Source organism: Sphaerodactylus townsendi, linkage group LG06, assembly GCF_021028975.2.
Source record: "Sphaerodactylus townsendi isolate TG3544 linkage group LG06, MPM_Stown_v2.3, whole genome shotgun sequence".
NCBI classification, from domain to species: domain Eukaryota; kingdom Metazoa; phylum Chordata; class Lepidosauria; order Squamata; family Sphaerodactylidae; genus Sphaerodactylus; species Sphaerodactylus townsendi.
The window spans coordinates 56035228-56052460 of record NC_059430.1 but is presented as its reverse complement, the minus strand read 5'-3'; the positions used below and the strand labels follow the sequence as shown (position 1 = coordinate 56052460).

The window sequence follows — 17233 nt, the reverse complement described above, 5'->3', positions numbered from 1 at the left end:
ATCTAGAGGCAGATTGGCTCAGCGGGCAGAGTCACAATGCGAAACCGAATGGCGACTAGATCCGCGGGTCTTCTTCAAGATATGCAACACCTTCGGCACTCCGGAGGGTAGACCATATTGGCCTCTCAGAAAGACCATCAACTTCCAAAGTTCATGGCCCGACACTACCATCCACAGGCAGTAGCTTAGCGGACGCCCTGAACGCGATATGGCCTCCAAATCTTCTCTGGCATTCCCTCCTTTTCCCCTGGTCCCTCAAACCATAGCGCAGGATCATATCGAGAAGAAGCAATTCGTGATCCTTGTAGCCCCCAGATGGCCCAGGAGACCCTGGTTCCGCACCATCCTGGAACTGGCCATCGCCCAGAACCACCGACTCTGCCACCAATCACTTCCGACTTCCTGGCGCAGGGCCCCATCCTTACATCCCGATCCAGCTTGGTTCAAGCTGACCGCATGGCTCTTAAACGGGCAAACCTCAGGATAAAGGGGTACTCAGAGGAGAATTAACATCTGCAATCTTAACAGCCAGGCGCTTGGAGTGCGGCCGGTCCAATATCTGGCTGTTAAAGCGGAGGCCTACGTCAGGTGGTGCCATCGCAAGCATTTCGACCCCCCGCGGAACCATCCATCACACGTTATCTTGGAGTTCCTGCAGCAGGGCTACTCAATGGGACTCAAGTGTTCCACCTTATGCAGACGGTTGGAAGCTCTTGCTACCATCGTGCCTTGTGTAGGCGCGACCCCCATCGCCAGACATCCGGGCGTTCCTGAACTTCCTAAGAGGGGTAAAATTGTCCCAACCTGCGGTGATCCACAGGTTCCCCTCTTGGCACCTGAACACTGTCACCAATAGGCGCTCACTAGGTCCCCTTTCGAACCCATTCAAACTGTACGCATCAAATGGGTAAGAATGGCGTTATTGTGTAATTGCAATAACATTGGCCCGGAAGAGTGGCTGAACTTCGCGCCCTTTCAATAAACTCAAAATTCTGCGTGTTCCATAAGGATAGAGTGTGTCTTACGTTACAGGTCGCTTTCGTTCCGAAGGTTAACTCCCCTTTCGATGTAGCCAGGAGATGCGATGCGTTCCCAACTTCATGCCAAGCCCCTCTCATCTCAAAGAGAAATGCGTGGCACACATTTGGGCCTTAGCGGCGGGCCTTAAAAGCATACATAATAATAAGGCGAGGGAGTTACACAAATCAGAGAGATATGTTCATCAACATTGGCCCGCTAACTTGGGAGAAGTAAATGTCCAAGGCAGCAATCAGTAGTACCCTGGAAAGCCTTACTGTATATGCTAAGCACTGAAGCTTCTGACTTCTACCGGTCCCCTCAGGGAATCACAGCTCACTCCAGTTCTGCAATGCTGCGCACCAACGCAGCCTTCCGAAATATCATGCATCCGGTGGAAGACATCTGCAAAGCTGCCACCTTGGTCTTCCCATTCTCCACCTTCATCATCGTCATTATAAAATTACCCGTCCCTGGCTCCTCGGCAGAATCAGCCTTTGGCAAAAGGGTACTGGAAAGTATCATCGGGGACTAATAGAAACACCCGAATTCGGTTCGACACCAGCAAGGTTCGGAGGTCCCATTACTAAGATGCCCCCACTCCACCCTACGAGTAGAAGGATCCATTGGATACTCACCGTGAAGGGTCTTTCTACTGTAGGTAAGTGGGGCATCTTGGCCCTCCCTAGTTCCATTTGTTTCCCGATGTTACTCTCTCAGTTATCAACTAAATTCTCATGTTTTCAGACTGTTCCAACGTTTAGGGTTGTTATTGTTGTTGTCACTGTCTCTAGTGATCCCTAGTTATTGCCGAGCCAGTTGTTTTTCCTTCCGTGTTTTTGGTTATATGTTCCTGTTACTTAAGTGCTATACTTACTTCATGCCAGGCGGGTGTACTTGAAGAAGGTGACCCTCAAGATTCTCACAGAGGAAGTATTCATGGAAGAATTTCATCATTTCCTGCCTCTCTGCAATTGGTCGAGATCACACCCACACAAGATGCCCCACTTACCTACAGTAGAAAGACCCTTCACGGTGAGTATCCAATGGATCCTTCTCAGCCATACTTTTGGGAAACAGTTTTCAGTTTTGCTGATTTTAGCTTCTTATGCTGCCATCATATGGGGTTACTTGGAAGTTGATTTTTTTTGAAGGTAGTGAGATACTCTTATAAGTAAATATGCAGAGGGTTAGACTGGATTTCATACATCTTGTACATAAACTGTAGTGTGCTTGGGAGCAGCCGCAGCAGAAGCCCATTGTTTTCACATCCTGCATGTGAACTCCCAAAGGCATCTTGTTGGCCACTGCGAGTAGCAGAGTCCTGGACTAGATGGACTCTGGTCTGATCCAGCAGGCTTGTTCTTATGTAGGTAGGTTGGTAGAGGGTGCGTGGGTGGAAGTAGGTAGGTAGGTAGACAGATAAATGGTTAGTGAAGGTAGGTAGGTAAGTGGAGGGTGGGTAGAGGTAGATAGATGGATAGGTAGATGAATAGTAGGTGGGTGGAGGTAGGTAGGTGGATAGATGGTGGGTGTAGGCAGTGGTGGGATTCAGCCAGTTTGAACCACTGGAACCGGTTGTTAAATTATTTGAATCCCACCACTGGTCACTGGGCTCAGGACAGCTCACATCACTTCTTGTTCTTGGGCTGTATTCCCCTTGAGGGGGTCAGCACTGACATTTTCTTTGCCAAATATCTCGATTTTGGGTATTTTCAGGGGTAAGGTTGACAGCAAGCATGTCTTCAGCAGTGCTGCCCATCCACTGTTTCTTTGGTCTTCCATGTGCGTGGTGGCCTCCACAGTCAAAGTTTTGGGCCATTTTTGCAGAAGTCTCCTCCTGTCGCATAATGTGCCCATACCGCCGGAGACATGCTTCCTTCATTTTCTTTGTTATTGGTGTAATTCCAGGTCTTTGTTGTATGTCTTTGTAACACAATCAAAAAGAGACAGGCCAAGCATCCACCGAAGCATAATAATAAGTATATAACATACAAAATCTTAAAATACAAGATAGTACAATAATATCCTAACAGACATCACAATAAAACATAATCATTTGGCACATGGCAACCTTTACCTCAGACTGCTGTCTAAACCAGGCAATGCTGCTAATAAGGCAATCATTAATAGGCAATGGCGAAATGAACTATTGATTTCTATAGCTGTTCCTGGTGTTTTACATTTAATAATGACAATGGCTCTCAGTGCTTTGTTTTACATTTAATAATGACAATGGCTCTCAGTGCTTATTGTTTTATTTATGTACCCATTTTTGAATTGCAGGTACTACATATCAAAAGGTGCTATTGTTGACCAGCTAGGGGGGGACCTAAACTCCACACCACTTCACTGGGCAACAAGGTAAGGAAAGATTGGGATGTTTTACCTTCAGCTATAGGTCAGAGGGAATTGATTCCTATTTTTCCTACTTGTTTTGAATAAAGCTCACTCATTTTTACAAGAAAGGCTCACCAGGCACAATTAGAGGGAATTTCCTTAGTCAACAGGAGGCTGATTTTATCCAAGAATTCTTGAGGATTCTGGTTTAAGGACCATCTTTTACCCAAGTTCACCCATGTCTTTAGCTTCTGCAAAAGTGGACAACTTGGTCTCAAGCATGCCACTGGGAAGTAAATTCTTCCAGGACTACCACGGGCCCCTGGATAAAGTTTCCACCTGGGCCCCAACATATGACCTTGATCCAAACCAAATATCAAAACAAATCAGTTGGCTGGCTGTTACCAGACATTTATTGTAATAACCCACCACCACCACCACACACACATACACCTATCTGTCCCTTTGTAGCAGGCATAACAAATCAGAAACTGGGAACCTCAAAATTGACCACCAGCTTCAGGATGATTGTGAGAGTTCCAGGACCAAAAATGAATGAAATCAGGATATGCTGGCTTAAATTATCTCTAGGCCCCCACATCCATGCTATTTGAAAGGGAAGCTACTTTCTAATATCTGTTTCTCATTTATTAACACTCAGGCAAATTAACATTCTGTTATGCATGTAAAAGGTGGGGCAGAGGACACAGGCTAATCTACTTCTTATATATAGATTTAGATTGTACATGGTAAAAAGGAAACTCAGTTATTTATCTGCTTCAGTCATCAGAAACAGCCCACCTGGGGCAGATTTTCTTTGGTACAGATTTTGGTGTACTGTAACACATGGAATAAGTTATTGAGTGTTCGTTGTATTTTTTGATTGGCACCAAAATGGTCGAAGTGCCTCTGCTTAAGAGTATTCTAAAGGAAAGAATATCAGGACAAGAAATAAAAGAACTGAAACTGCAGCAGAGCACATTCTGGTTTGTAACCAAAAAAACTATGAGGTGGTTAGGTGTCCATGCACTTAAAATAGGGTTGCCGACAGATTAAAAATCTATTTTAAAAAGTGTTCTGTCCCTTTAATGAAGGGCTAATGTGTGGGCATGGACATCTGCTGCTGAAGCTTTTCATGTTCTGACATAAAGTTCCATTAAGCTTTTATTCATGGGACAAGACATTGGTTCTCCAGGCAGTTGGTAACTGTAATGTCAAAATTCAGTGTTAGATCCTCCAGGCTGGAAATATCAGGTATAGAATTCTTATGTGTGATTGTGAAGCAGATTAAAATGTTGAAGTAAATGCAAGAACCACATTCTCAAAAAATGTCTAAAGAGGAGATGTTTTCTGAGTTATGTGTTCAAACATATCCAGGGACATTATGGAAAAAGTGAGTTCCTTTTAAAAACAAAATCCATTTTCTTGCTGATAAACTGGAAGTACTTATATTTGGGGGACAGTCTGAGTTGTTCTGGAGGGCGGGGGGAGGGGAGGAAATAGTGGCTATGGCCCTGTTCTGTCCAAAAGTATTCATCTCTTTAAGGATTTTTAAAAATGTAATAAAATATTTCATATATCTTGCATTCTTATTTTAGACAGGGTCATTTATCAATGGTTGTACAGCTAATGAAATATGGCGCAGATCCATCTTTAATTGATGGAGAAGGATGCAGTTGTATTCACTTGGCAGCCCAGTTTGGACATACCTCTATTGTTGCGTATCTAATAGCCAAGGGACAGGTAAATGTTTTGTTGTTTGTACTTTTTAGTGTTGTATTTGCAGACTGTATTTTGTGGGGTTGTTCAGTGTTTGTCACATATCACAAAATTCCAGGACTAGCTAATAAGATGCTATTTTGTGGCACAATTCAAAGCTGGTGTTGTTCAAGAAAAATTCTGCTGGGGGTGTTTAATTAAGCTGGGATAATTTAATGATATCTTATTTTCAGGATATTGTTTGGAAAATAGAAACATCTTTACCCTGTCTGCATTTTTTGTGTATATATAAAAATTCAGCACCCATAAATTTTCATTTATGTTTATTGTTTTATTTAATTTATGCCTTGGTTTTCTTCCTGTGGGGACCCAAAGTGACTTTACATTTGTAAAGCAACAGATAATTAACATGAAATTCCATGTTTGATTCCACGTACATATCTTTAATTGTGTCTCTCACTTATCTATAACTGAAAATAGGTATATGTTTAAAAATATTTTAGTGCTTACTCTCAAGTACTATACATTTTAATTCTTAGTATTAAACTGCTCCATTGCCACAAATGTTGACTACTGTTGAGGCTAATCGGGGTTCCTACTTACTCAGGATTCAGAATAACAATCCTGAAGCAGCCGGAAGCTTTACATGTCTGCCAGCCTGGAATGGGTTTATTGTGTTCCACTGTAGATTACTGTGTAGGCTACTAAATCCCCCCAACCTCTGTTTTGTTAAATTGTGTTTAGGTTTAACCATTTCCTTTCCTTTTATTATTGCATTTCTGTAACTGAAGGTCATGGGCAAAGTCAAAAACAAGGACAAGATAAAGTACAAAATAGTAAATATAAAAATACAGCATGGTGAATTAAAACCCATCTCTGGAACAGCATAGAGAAACCACAGGTTCTAGAAATTTGGCAATAGAACGCTTTTATTTCTGGATTAGTGACTGCCAACCAAAGAGAAATCACATAGGGTTTAACAGGCAGCTGATATGTACTCAGGATAGGTATAATCCAGAGGTCTCTGAATAGCATCCATTGATCACAGAATAAATGAGGTGATCTGTGGTCTCTGTTACACCAGATACACAGCAGCAGTAGTCATCAGATTATGTAGTTTTGGTGAAGTGTTTCCTGAACTCTAAACTTGGCAGGACATTCAGTTTGCCTAACATAAAAACATGCCTATGGCTAGGAGTTGTAAGGAGGCTTAGATGAGGGAGGGTCCCTGCTGCAAAAGTAGAGCACGCCTGCCTTGCACAGACCTGTATGCTAGCGTGGTCTAATGCAATAAATGTTTTATTTTATTTTTTTAAAAAAATTAACCCCGCCCTTCCCCTAGGGGCTCAGGGCGGCATAATGATACAGTAAAATCATAATAGATAGTTAAAACAGTTTAAAACAATACTAAAAACCTAAGTCCAGACGGTGACTTACACATTGTAATAGATCCCACCCCCCTCCCCTCCCCAGGAGGCCAGGAAAGATGTTAACCCAGCTGACCATCTGGGAAAACCCGGCAGAATAGCTCCGTTTTACAGGCCCTGTGGAAACTAGTCAAGTCCCGCAGGACCCTGGTCTCAGATGGGAGCATATTCCACCAGGTAGGGGCCAGGACCAAAAAGACCCTGGCCCTCGTTGAGGCCAGCTGGATAGTTTTTGGACCAGGGATTTCCAGGAAGTTCCCTTCCAAGGAGCAGAGGAATCTAGTAAGACAGTGTGGGGAGAGGCAATCCCTGAGGTATGTAGATCCAAGACCACTCATGGCATAAAGGTCAAAACCAGAACCTTGAAAATAACCCGGTAGTCAATAGGCGTCCAGTGAAGGTGGAAGAGGACAGGTGTTGTACGGTCCCTACTCGAGGCTCCAGCTAGAAGCCTGCATGCTGAACAAGTTTCAACTTCCGGATTAGATTCAAGGGCAGGCCAGCGTAAAGTGAGTTACAATAATCTAATCTGGAGGTGACCGTTGTATGGATCACTGTGTCCAGATCAGAACGGGAGAGATAGGGAGCCAACTGCCTTGCCTGGTGAAGATGGTAAAATGCAGTCTGGACTGTTTTGGCAACCTGGGCCTTTAGGGAAACCCCCAAGCCCAGGATCACCCCAGACTGGTCACTGATGAGGCCAGGTGTAAGGCCTCGCTGTCCAGCACAGGCAGACTAAAGTTGGCCAGCATCTCCCCATGACCCACCCACAGGACCTCCATATTTGCTGGATTCAGTTTCAACCTGCTAGTTCTCAACCAGCCAGCCATAGCCTCCAAACATCACTAGAGAGCCTCAGGGGCTGAGTCTGGTCAGCCTGCCATCGTGAGGACAAGCTGGATATCATCTGCATATTGATGACACTGCAGCCCAAAGCTCCAGACCAGCTTGGCCAGGGGGTGCATATAGATGTTAAAAAGTATCGTGGAAAGGATTGCCCCCTGTGGCACCCCACATTCAATGGGGAATCGCCTGGAACTCTCCTCCCCCGACATCACCCGCTGTCCCCAGTCTCGGAGAAATGAGGTCATCCAACTCAAGGCTGTCTCCCGTACCCCAACATCAGCAAGGTGCTGGACCAAAAGGTCATGATCTACTGAGTCGAACGCTGTGGTGAGATCTAGCAACATCAGCAGCTCCGAACCACCTCTGTCTAACTGGCACGGGAACTCATCCACAACAGCAACCAAAACCATCTCAGTCCCATGACCAGGGTGGAAGTGGACTGGAAGGGATCCTAAGCAACCTTACAGCTTCAGAATATCTCTATCCCAGATTGCGACAGCAGAGAAACCAAGAAACTCTGATTAAATTGTCCATACATTTTCCCTTCCTTCAGTAAATGTAAAAGATCCTTTCGGGTATTGATAATTGAAAAGAAGACCTGTAGTCTTAAGTTGAAGGCATCTATCCAGATCCTGGACTCCAATTAGGTCCTGAAACTTTTTAGGCCCCTTCCACACATGCAGAATAATGCACTTTCAATCCACTTTCAATGCACTTTGCATCTGGATTTTACTGTGCGAAATAGCAAAATTCACTTGCGAACAATTGTGAAAGTGGATTGAATGTACATTATTCTGCATGTGCGGAAGAGGCCTTACTGCTACTGCTACTGATTTTCAGAATGGTGCAGATGTTCTTAAGTAGAGGCTTATTCTGTATCTCTCTTAGAGCTTCTTCACAGTTTCCAGGACCGCCTGTCATGTTTCAGTATTTCCACAAACTCAAACTTCCACAAACAATATTATAAGAATATTATCAAATGTGCAAATAGCACAGATTTACTGCTTCAGAGTTTTGGAGTTAGCTCTACTTCTGAAGCATTTGTGAATTTATGAAGATTTAATAATATCGTCAGTAGTAACAAGAGAAACTGACAAGGAATAAAAAAAACTTGCTTGTATTTGGTGAATTTTTGAAGAAGGGTTTTCGGTGGGAAACCCACCCCACCCCTTTTCTATTTAAACAAGTTTTGTTATATGGTATGGAGCCCTGCTATTCCAGAAATAGACATCCAAAGCCTTTTTGGTACATGGGACTAGATGCACTTTGGATCCAGCATATTTATTTCATGTCCCCTCAAACCTGTCTGCAAGATCTTGTTTGATCTCTGAATAGTGTATTGGGCAACTGGTTCATAAAAGTGACTGACTTATAACAGCAGGTGGTGCTGTAGCATATATTACAGTCTCTGATCTTATATTGTAGTGCTGCATTATGCTTTTTGCTGTGGGTGAGAATCTGTTAATAGATTTAAAATATTTCTGTTAACAGTATTTGGGTCACTTCACTAGTGCATCAGATTTTGATACTTAATTTTGATTTATTGTCTGCTTCAGACATATGCAAATGTGTTCTACAGTGTTCTTTCTTTTTACTGGCATGGTTACCTGTTGCTCTTCTCATTAGGATGTAGATATGATGGATCAAAATGGAATGACTCCTTTAATGTGGGCAGCTTACAGAACGCACAGGTAATTTTCTTACTCAAAACTTCATACACAAAATTCTTTATATTAGTCAAATAGAATATATTTAAAATAGATTTTTATCTGTTGAGTTGATTTATTCTTTTGGTTATTTAGAGTCAAAAGAGTTATTTCTAAATATTCATGAAAAGGGAATTAATTTCTCAACATCAGAGGAGTATTGTATGAGGAGTGAGATGAAGAGGTGAAGTTCTTTGCTTCACCTTTATTGAATATGTTTTCTTTTGTGGGATTAAAGTGAGCTGCGCTCAGGCGTCTTCCTTCTCACAGGCAAACACAAAGGAATTCCTGATCATCCCATGATCCCTATTTTCTATCTGATTTTCTTGAATTAGTAGAAACTGTATTTAAAGTCTAGGGGTTTTTTCACTAGTTAAAATATGTTTCAGGCTGAACAATCACCCATGTTTTGTCTGATTACATATTTGTTTATTAAGAAGAACTTTAAAAGATAGCTTTGCACTAATACAGAAGCTACATAATGTTCTGAAGGCAAGCACAATGGTATGTCTTCTGATACCTGGGTATTTTTCTTTTCTCTCTGTGATTGCATCCTAGAAGTAGCCAAGATTGGTGTTCTTCTGGCTGCACATTGAAAGTATCTCTTGGGCAATTAGATGGGAACAGTATTAAGTTATGCAAACTGCTAATGACCTTCACGCACCCTGGTTTTTTAAATTATTCCTTGTACTGTCTGCTGAATATTTTGCACTGATTAGAAACTGATAATTAGTGCTTTCTTCAGGGTTTGAACTTTGGGAGGGGCAAACAGCTCATCAGTGCTTTTTTACATCAGAGAAAGCGATTTGACCTGTATTGCACAGATAAAAAAATCTTTCTCTTTCTGAAGCGATCCTTTAATGCATATCAATACAATTGTGTCTTTATTACAGATCTAGTTTTCCTTTTGTTTTTCAGTGTGGACCCAACACGGTTGCTGCTTACTTTTAATGTTTCAGTGAATTTGGGGGACAAATATCATAAGAATACAGGATTACACTGGGCAGTGCTAGCAGGGAACACTACAGTAATCAGTCTTCTTCTAGAAGCTGGAGCTAATGTTGATGCCCAAAATATCAAGGTAAATAAGCTTGTTTTTAACCAGTGTAAAATTCAGTAGTCTTGTCCACCGATTCTTCGCTGTCATGATGTTTGAATTTCTTTCTCGCAGATACATGCCTGCTATCCTTTTCTTCTCACCTGTGTTCCCCATCTCACCCCTCCAAATAATGTATTTCAGCCCTTACTGTGCCTCCCTGTATGCCATGCTTCCTCTCTTAGTCTGTCTTTAGCACCCCTCTTTTCTAGTATCTGTTCTCAGTCATATTCTTGCCTCCTTAGCATATTGGACAATTCCCAGCTCCTAAAATAATTTCTTCAACTGAATTATAAATTATGTGTTTAAAATTGCCTCACTAAAATATACTGCCAGGGTTCTTCCTTCTGCTCCATAGGTTATGAACTAGCTCTGCATAGATTTTTATCTTCAAAAATCTGTTCTAGTCTGGAACATCTGTGTTTCCTCTTCAATTGTTGACAAGCAGCAGTTGGTCACAGCGCCTTTCTGCAGATATGTTTTTACTTAGAAAGTAACATAGTAACAAGAGAAGAAAATCAAAGCCATGTGAATATATAGCCATGTGAATTACATTGTACTATATTTGTTTTATTTAGTGTTTATTGTATTTATTGGAAGACTGAATGTGCTCAAGCAGGTTTACTGTCAAGATGAAATCCACAGGAAGAGAAAAAGTCTCATCAGTATTATCAGTCCAGGTACTCTAGTGTATTGTTAGTTCATATTTTTGAAACAAGAGCCAGGGCAGAATGAATATTGAATTGTCTCTGTGCTCTGATGTTGAATATCAAGTGTTCCCGCATGTTACCAGTAGTGTCTATGATACTAAATTGCCTAAAGGAATGAGGTAGGTAGCTGCTAGCTGCTTCTGAAGTGTGTCAGTTGGTTGTCCCATTGCTATTTACCTCCTTACCTGCCTGTGCTGCCTGAAATGGCTTGGGAATAACACTGTAAGACAGGGACAGGTACTCTTTGTTGAATTTTGATTAGTAGACCTGTTTTAGTCTGCACAGCAAGCTTCCTGAAATAGGAGAGAAAGCAGGATGGTATACAACTGACTTCCTGTGATATGGCTGCCTTTGCATCTGAGCCATTTCACAGCATGTGAAAGAAAGGGGGGAAGGACAGAACTGTGGTATGGAGCATTGTTGCCTTCTAATTCAGAGACTTGCTCCCAATAGGTTAGATACAGACTGAACAGGCAATTTCTACCAATTCCCCTTTCCCACTACAGATCCCTATCATGTCATTCCCCCGCAGGAGCAGCATTTCATGGAGTTCAGTGGTTTTCTGTGGGTAAAGGAGACAGGAGAGCTCCATTCTGGAAATTTAGTCTGGATCCAACACCAAATTAGTTGCTTATCTAGTTCTTTTGCATGTTGCAAGTTCATCGTACTGTCATCACAGATTTTGATCCTGTTGACATAGAGTTAGCTTTACAAGGTTTTTTAAAAATCCTGCTAGTTGTATAATAAATATCGAGCAATTCTACCCCTTCAGCATTTGAAATGGCTGGGTATTCAATCTCTAGGGCTAAAAGCTATTGCAGATTGCCTCTCATCTTCAGAAGATGGAAGCTTTAATAAAGAGATGTATGTAGCCAAAGGCTTTTATCCGTACATATTTTTAATTAATTCCAATGCTTTTTAATCACTAGTTAATAAGCTACATAGTCAACCTAGTAATTCCATAATCAGTCTTGCTAGTATTCACAGGCTAACACACATGTATGAATCTACCCAAAAAATGTCTAATCTCTTTTCGTGTTGCAGAACTGCTCAAAAGTGCCTTTCAGGTAACCACTTGAGCAGACTAATTGTTAGGTTAACTCCATGCATCTTATTTGCTTGGGTTTTCAATCAGGTCTGTGGAGAGGTGTATAGGAATGGCACTTTTGATGAGTCCATTTGGACTAAACTATTGATAAGACTCTGAATGGCTGCTGTATCTATCTGTCTTTTATGGACAATTGTTTTATTGTATTTTGGAATGCCAGTAAAGGCTTGTCTATGTCTTATTATTTGCTTATTTGTCAAGAGAGAAGCCATCTTACAGGAATTTTCTAGTTAGTTCTGCCTAAGTTCAGTGTTCTGTGATTCTTTACAAGTGTTAGCCATCACCATACACACACTAGTGCAGTGATGGTGAACCTTTTCAAGACTGAGTGCCCAAATTGCAACCCAAAACCCACTTATTTATCGCAAAGTGCCAACCCGGCAATTTAACCTGAATACTGAGGTTTTAGTTTAGAAAAAATGGGTGGTTCCAAGGCGTGCGTTATTCAGGAGTAAGCATGGTAGTAGTCGATGGCTTTGCTTTGAAGCAACCGTACAACTTTTCCAAGGGGTGAATCACGACCCTCGGAGGGTTTACTCAGAAGCAAGCCCCATTGCCAGCATTGCTTATTCCCAGGTAAAGGATCGTGCTTTTGTTCTTCGCATGAAAATCAGTGGGGTTTAAGAGCGCGTAACAGGGTTACCTACACTGCTTCCACAAAACTAGGTCTTGGGTTTAATGCTAATAATCGAGCCCAGCAGCCCAGGTTAGCCTAGATCATGTGTATGTGTGTGGGGGGGGGGGCGACTCTGTGCGTGCTCACAGAGAGGGTGCTGAGCGCCACCTCTGGCACCCATGCCATAGGTTCACCACCACTGCACTAGTGTTTACTCATCAAGGCCATTTACTTAGCTAACACAGTTCATCTGTTACCCTTGCATGTGAGGGGGGACTTGTTATCCCCTGGAAAGTTCCATGGATAATGACCCGTGGTTGGTTGAGAAGATCAGGAGGATATGGCCAACATTTTTCTATAAGTGTAGTTAGAAAAAGGAATCCATATACTTTTACCACTTTCCTGCCTACTTTTCCTGGCTGCCAAGAAGATATATGTATTATCCTCTGAAGACTTTGCTTTAAGAACCAACTGCCTTGTTAGGACTAATCTAAGTATGATGGCCAGTCAGTTTTGTTATTTTGTGCATTTCATTGTCACTGCACTATATGCTTTGTTTTTAATACCTTTTTGTGAATGTCTTCACCAAGGCAGGGTTAGCCTTAGCAATACTGAAGTATAATTTGCAGAACTGTCTTTTCTTTTTTGGCAGTAAGTTTAGTTAGACTGAGCTTATGCATATCATTGTAAAAATTCCTCTGCAGAGTTTTGACAGGGAAGTGTTCCTAACAACTCAATGGGGGGGGGGGGGGATCTGCCTATGGAGGCAGCAGGGGGTTGTGCTGGTGGATTTGCCTTCCTCAGGGCACTTACCCTAGCAGAGGGGCAAACCTGTTGGTGAGCAGCTGTGGCAGTGCAGAATGCCATATATTGCTTCTGTAAGCCTCTGCCAGCTTAGTGGGAATGTTCTGGAGACATGGCCAGGGATGGAGTTGGCTTCCACCTGGCCTTTGCCTGCTGGAATGCCATCACAGGTGACTTGGGCTACCACCGCCCTTTGGGTGCCATAGGCCCATAAGAACCCAATAGAGGGCTTTTTGGCAGCTGAGAGGCTTTTTAAAAAAATTGCCTCCCTGTCCCACAGAGAAGCCCTCTTGAAGGCAGTGGAGTGCCACCAAAGTGGCTCCATGCCACCACCCAGAGCTCTGGATTGGGCTGTAAATGGCCCAGATGCACATCTGTTTCAGTGGATGTCCTTGATGAGTTCTCAAGTGTTCCAATGTGTTTTCTAGTCTGATAATATTTAGCTTATATGTCTGTAGTAGGATCTCTGTGAAGTGTGATGCTTGCTTTGAAGCTTCCAGGGATACAGTTAGACTGAATACAGTTAGTTTTACCAAAGATTGCCCGTGCATATTTTCTGAGAGCCTTGTCCAGTGATATATTACATGTTTGCAATGAGTCTGGTAAGGTTCTTTTACCGTATACACAATATTAGTCACTGCATCTGTATTACTTTTGTCCTGTTCCAAGGACTCAGGCAGGTTATATAATTTTGTTCACTTGTATAGTGAGGATTCTTGTCAAGGGCTGCTAGAAGGTAGCAAGCTACCTGGAACTGTGGCATATCTTCTGAAAGATATTCATGTATATATCTTTCATTGTCTTTGTAAAGTAACATTTTTGTTAAAGAACTGACAATGTAGCATTATGTTACAGTCATTATTTAACTTTTCTTGATATTCCAGATCTAAGGGCACAGCTGTTTTTACTGGAACCTTCTCTGTTTGGTTCTTCTCAGTGTAACAAATGAAAATCCTAAGTCTTTCGACTTGAAAATGTTCTGTCACTTCAAGAGCTTGTATATCATCTCACATGGGCATGGATTTTCCTTATTGGAACACTATACCCAAAACATCCAACTTTTAAAAACAAATATGTAACAGTAACTGAACTGAAGAAATTGCTACGTAGTATGTACTTCCATTACAATAAAAGCGTTGTTATCTAGTGCTTCATTATCTGAAATTCTCAGTTAGCCAGTACTGCCCAGAGGACAAGCTCCTCCCCTTCAGCTTCTTTAGGCACACGCATCTTTCCAGCAGGCCAATGTTGCCTCTGACTGTTGCTGGGCTTCTGTTGGCAACTGAAGTCACCTCTGGTGGCTCCATCAGTTTGCTTTGAGCTATTGGGAGCCAACTCTCCATTTATATGTGACATCTGATGAACTACAACTCTTCCCACCAAGCCCCACCCCCTCAGGCTTTGATAATATGATTTTGAGGATTCTTTGAGTACAGAGTTTTACTCAAAAGACTGAAAAAGCAACTAAACTATAAGCAATTAAGACTCTCTTCCCTTTCTTTTCCCTTGAACAAGAGAGTAATTTCCTATGAAATTAGGAATTATTTTCATGATCATAATGACTCTTGCATTATCACCTATGTTACCAAGAAAAGAGAGAAAAATAGAAATATAATATTATGTTTCATCTCAATCAGAATTTTTTCCCCCTGAAAATGATGTCTTCTCCTGCTCTAGTGAACCTTTTCAGTATAATGTATAAAATTAACTTTATAGCATTTGGTTTTATCTTGATTATTAATTTCATATGCATTTGAAGCTGTATCTGTTAAATTCTAATTGTACATTGAATTATAGTACATTAAAAGATTGTGATTGCTGCATAATATTAGACTGTCCTTCATTTCTCTAAAGCTGTCAAAATGTATTTGTATGCTTAACATGAAATCATTAAATTAAACAAAACATCATTCGTCAGTCAATAATCGATATAGTTTCTAGATTTTTTAAAGTTAATGTAGCCATGTTATCTGAAGAGCTCCTGGATATCATGATTGTACAAGAGAAAGAAAGTTTGGGGAATACCATGCATACTGTGTTTCCCCGAAAATAAGACAGTGTCTTATATTAATTTTTGCTCCCAAAGATGCGCTATGTCTTATTTTCAGGGAATGTCTTATTTTTCCGCTCCACAGCTGCATGCTCTGGTGTTCTGTTCGAAGGGCATGCTTCCAAACAAAAACTTTGCTACGTCTTACTTTGGGGGGATGCTTTATATTTAGCACTTCAGCAAAACCCCTACTACGTCTTATTTTCAGGGGATGTCTTATTTTCGGGGAAACAGGGTACCAGGCATTGTTTCTGCAAAATAAGTGATTGTCCACATAAATAGTGACTTTGTTTCCAAATTAGGAAACCCCCCCTTCCCCTGCAACAACTACTAGAGGTATGAGCAGTTTCTGAACTCAAATCTTGCCGGTTTTATGCTGTGGCAAGTCCAGTTCATTGGATTCTTTGGTGGTCAGAAGACTTGAGCCTTAGAATGCTCAAGGAGAAACAGCATCTTGTGATTGCCATCAACCCCTTGAAGTTGATGGACATTCCCTCTAAGAACCAGCAACCACTATTTTCTAGTTTCCACTGATATTTAATTCTCTAAAAGGAACTTAGTTGCTGAGATTTCAAAGCCACAGTCACCATTGATGCTGGGATTCATATGTGTAATCCTTGCAATGTATCCTCCTATCTTGAAGGCTATTTGACTTTTCTGGGTTATTTTTCAGTTCCTGGTACCTGTCTCATTTTTTTTTTAGGCGTGGGCCAAACGATGCAGGATTCAGCCATTTTTCAAGCCTCCATGAATGCTTTGTTTAGGAGGGGAATTACCTTCAGTAGAAGAAAGGAGGAGTGCAAAACTGGAGCTGGAGGTACCTTCAGTTGGTTATCTTTTGCCTCCTCTGCACTACAAGAACATAATTACACTCGTTCTTGCTTGTGGTGTAAAAGAGTTGTAAATTTCTGTCACCTGAAATCTCTGTGATGGATTAAGTTTAAGGTACATTGTTTTCACCCCACATTTTAAGCTCTGTTTTAGACCACAAATGGATTTCAGCAAGGTATGATGAGTGAATTACTTTGGTCTGAGACTATGCAGTTAGAAATATAACCCCATGTAGATTTGTTCTTTTAAACATTTTGTGTAAAGTGGTAAAGATCTGCAGATGAAATAGGCACGTATCATTAGACACTATATCTCATACAGAGGAAAGTGCAAATAGGTTTAATCGTTTCCAGACTCAGTGGTGCATAGGTTTAGGTGGTCATCAGATTTCTTTTTGTTCCTCCTTTGACTCGGAAAAGGGAATGTTTCCAATTAGCTAGTAAAGCTTTGTCTGAACACAGGGCTAAATACAAGTTCACACTTGGATACCAGCAATCAGTTCACTATCTGTTCATGTTAATTTCTTTAGTATGAGTTTAGTGACTTGGGTATTAAGTACTGTTAAATTATAGAACACATTCATTGCTTGCTGATGACATTTCATTTGGCTTTTTATGTGTCTTTCAGATACAGATGTCCTATTCAGATGTTCAATATGTATACATGGCAGAGGCTTGGGGTTGAACTGGTCTATCTTAACTAATGGTTGTACTTTAGATTTAATGTTTATGTGTTGGAGATTCCTATGTAGAATTGTAAAATGTAGGTCCTGTCTAATTCATCTATTGATAAAATGTAGAATCATAGTATATCTATCTTCCTAATAGAGCATAGGCACGTCCACATACAATACGAACATGAGATAGGGTAGGGCTTTAGAACATGCTTGCTTGTCTCATACTGCAGCACTGCAAATCAGCCACTTGTATAGGTTGAAGATCTGTGCTGCTGCGGGTGTCTGTA

At 41.4% G+C, this 17233-nt stretch overlaps 1 protein-coding gene across 2 annotated transcripts in view; it reads left to right on the top strand.

Annotated features, from left to right (window-relative positions):
• ZDHHC17 (zinc finger DHHC-type palmitoyltransferase 17) overlaps positions 1 to 17233 on the top strand; it is a 71904-nt gene that overhangs the window by 31542 nt on the left and 23129 nt on the right. For both annotated transcript variants that reach the window (XM_048499636.1, XM_048499635.1), the window contains exons 4-7: positions 3304 to 3381; positions 4956 to 5100; positions 8976 to 9040; positions 9974 to 10136. In XM_048499636.1, the coding sequence (XP_048355593.1) occupies positions 3304 to 3381; positions 4956 to 5100; positions 8976 to 9040; positions 9974 to 10136 (451 nt within the window). The remainder of the gene's footprint in view (positions 1 to 3303; positions 3382 to 4955; positions 5101 to 8975; positions 9041 to 9973; positions 10137 to 17233) is intronic.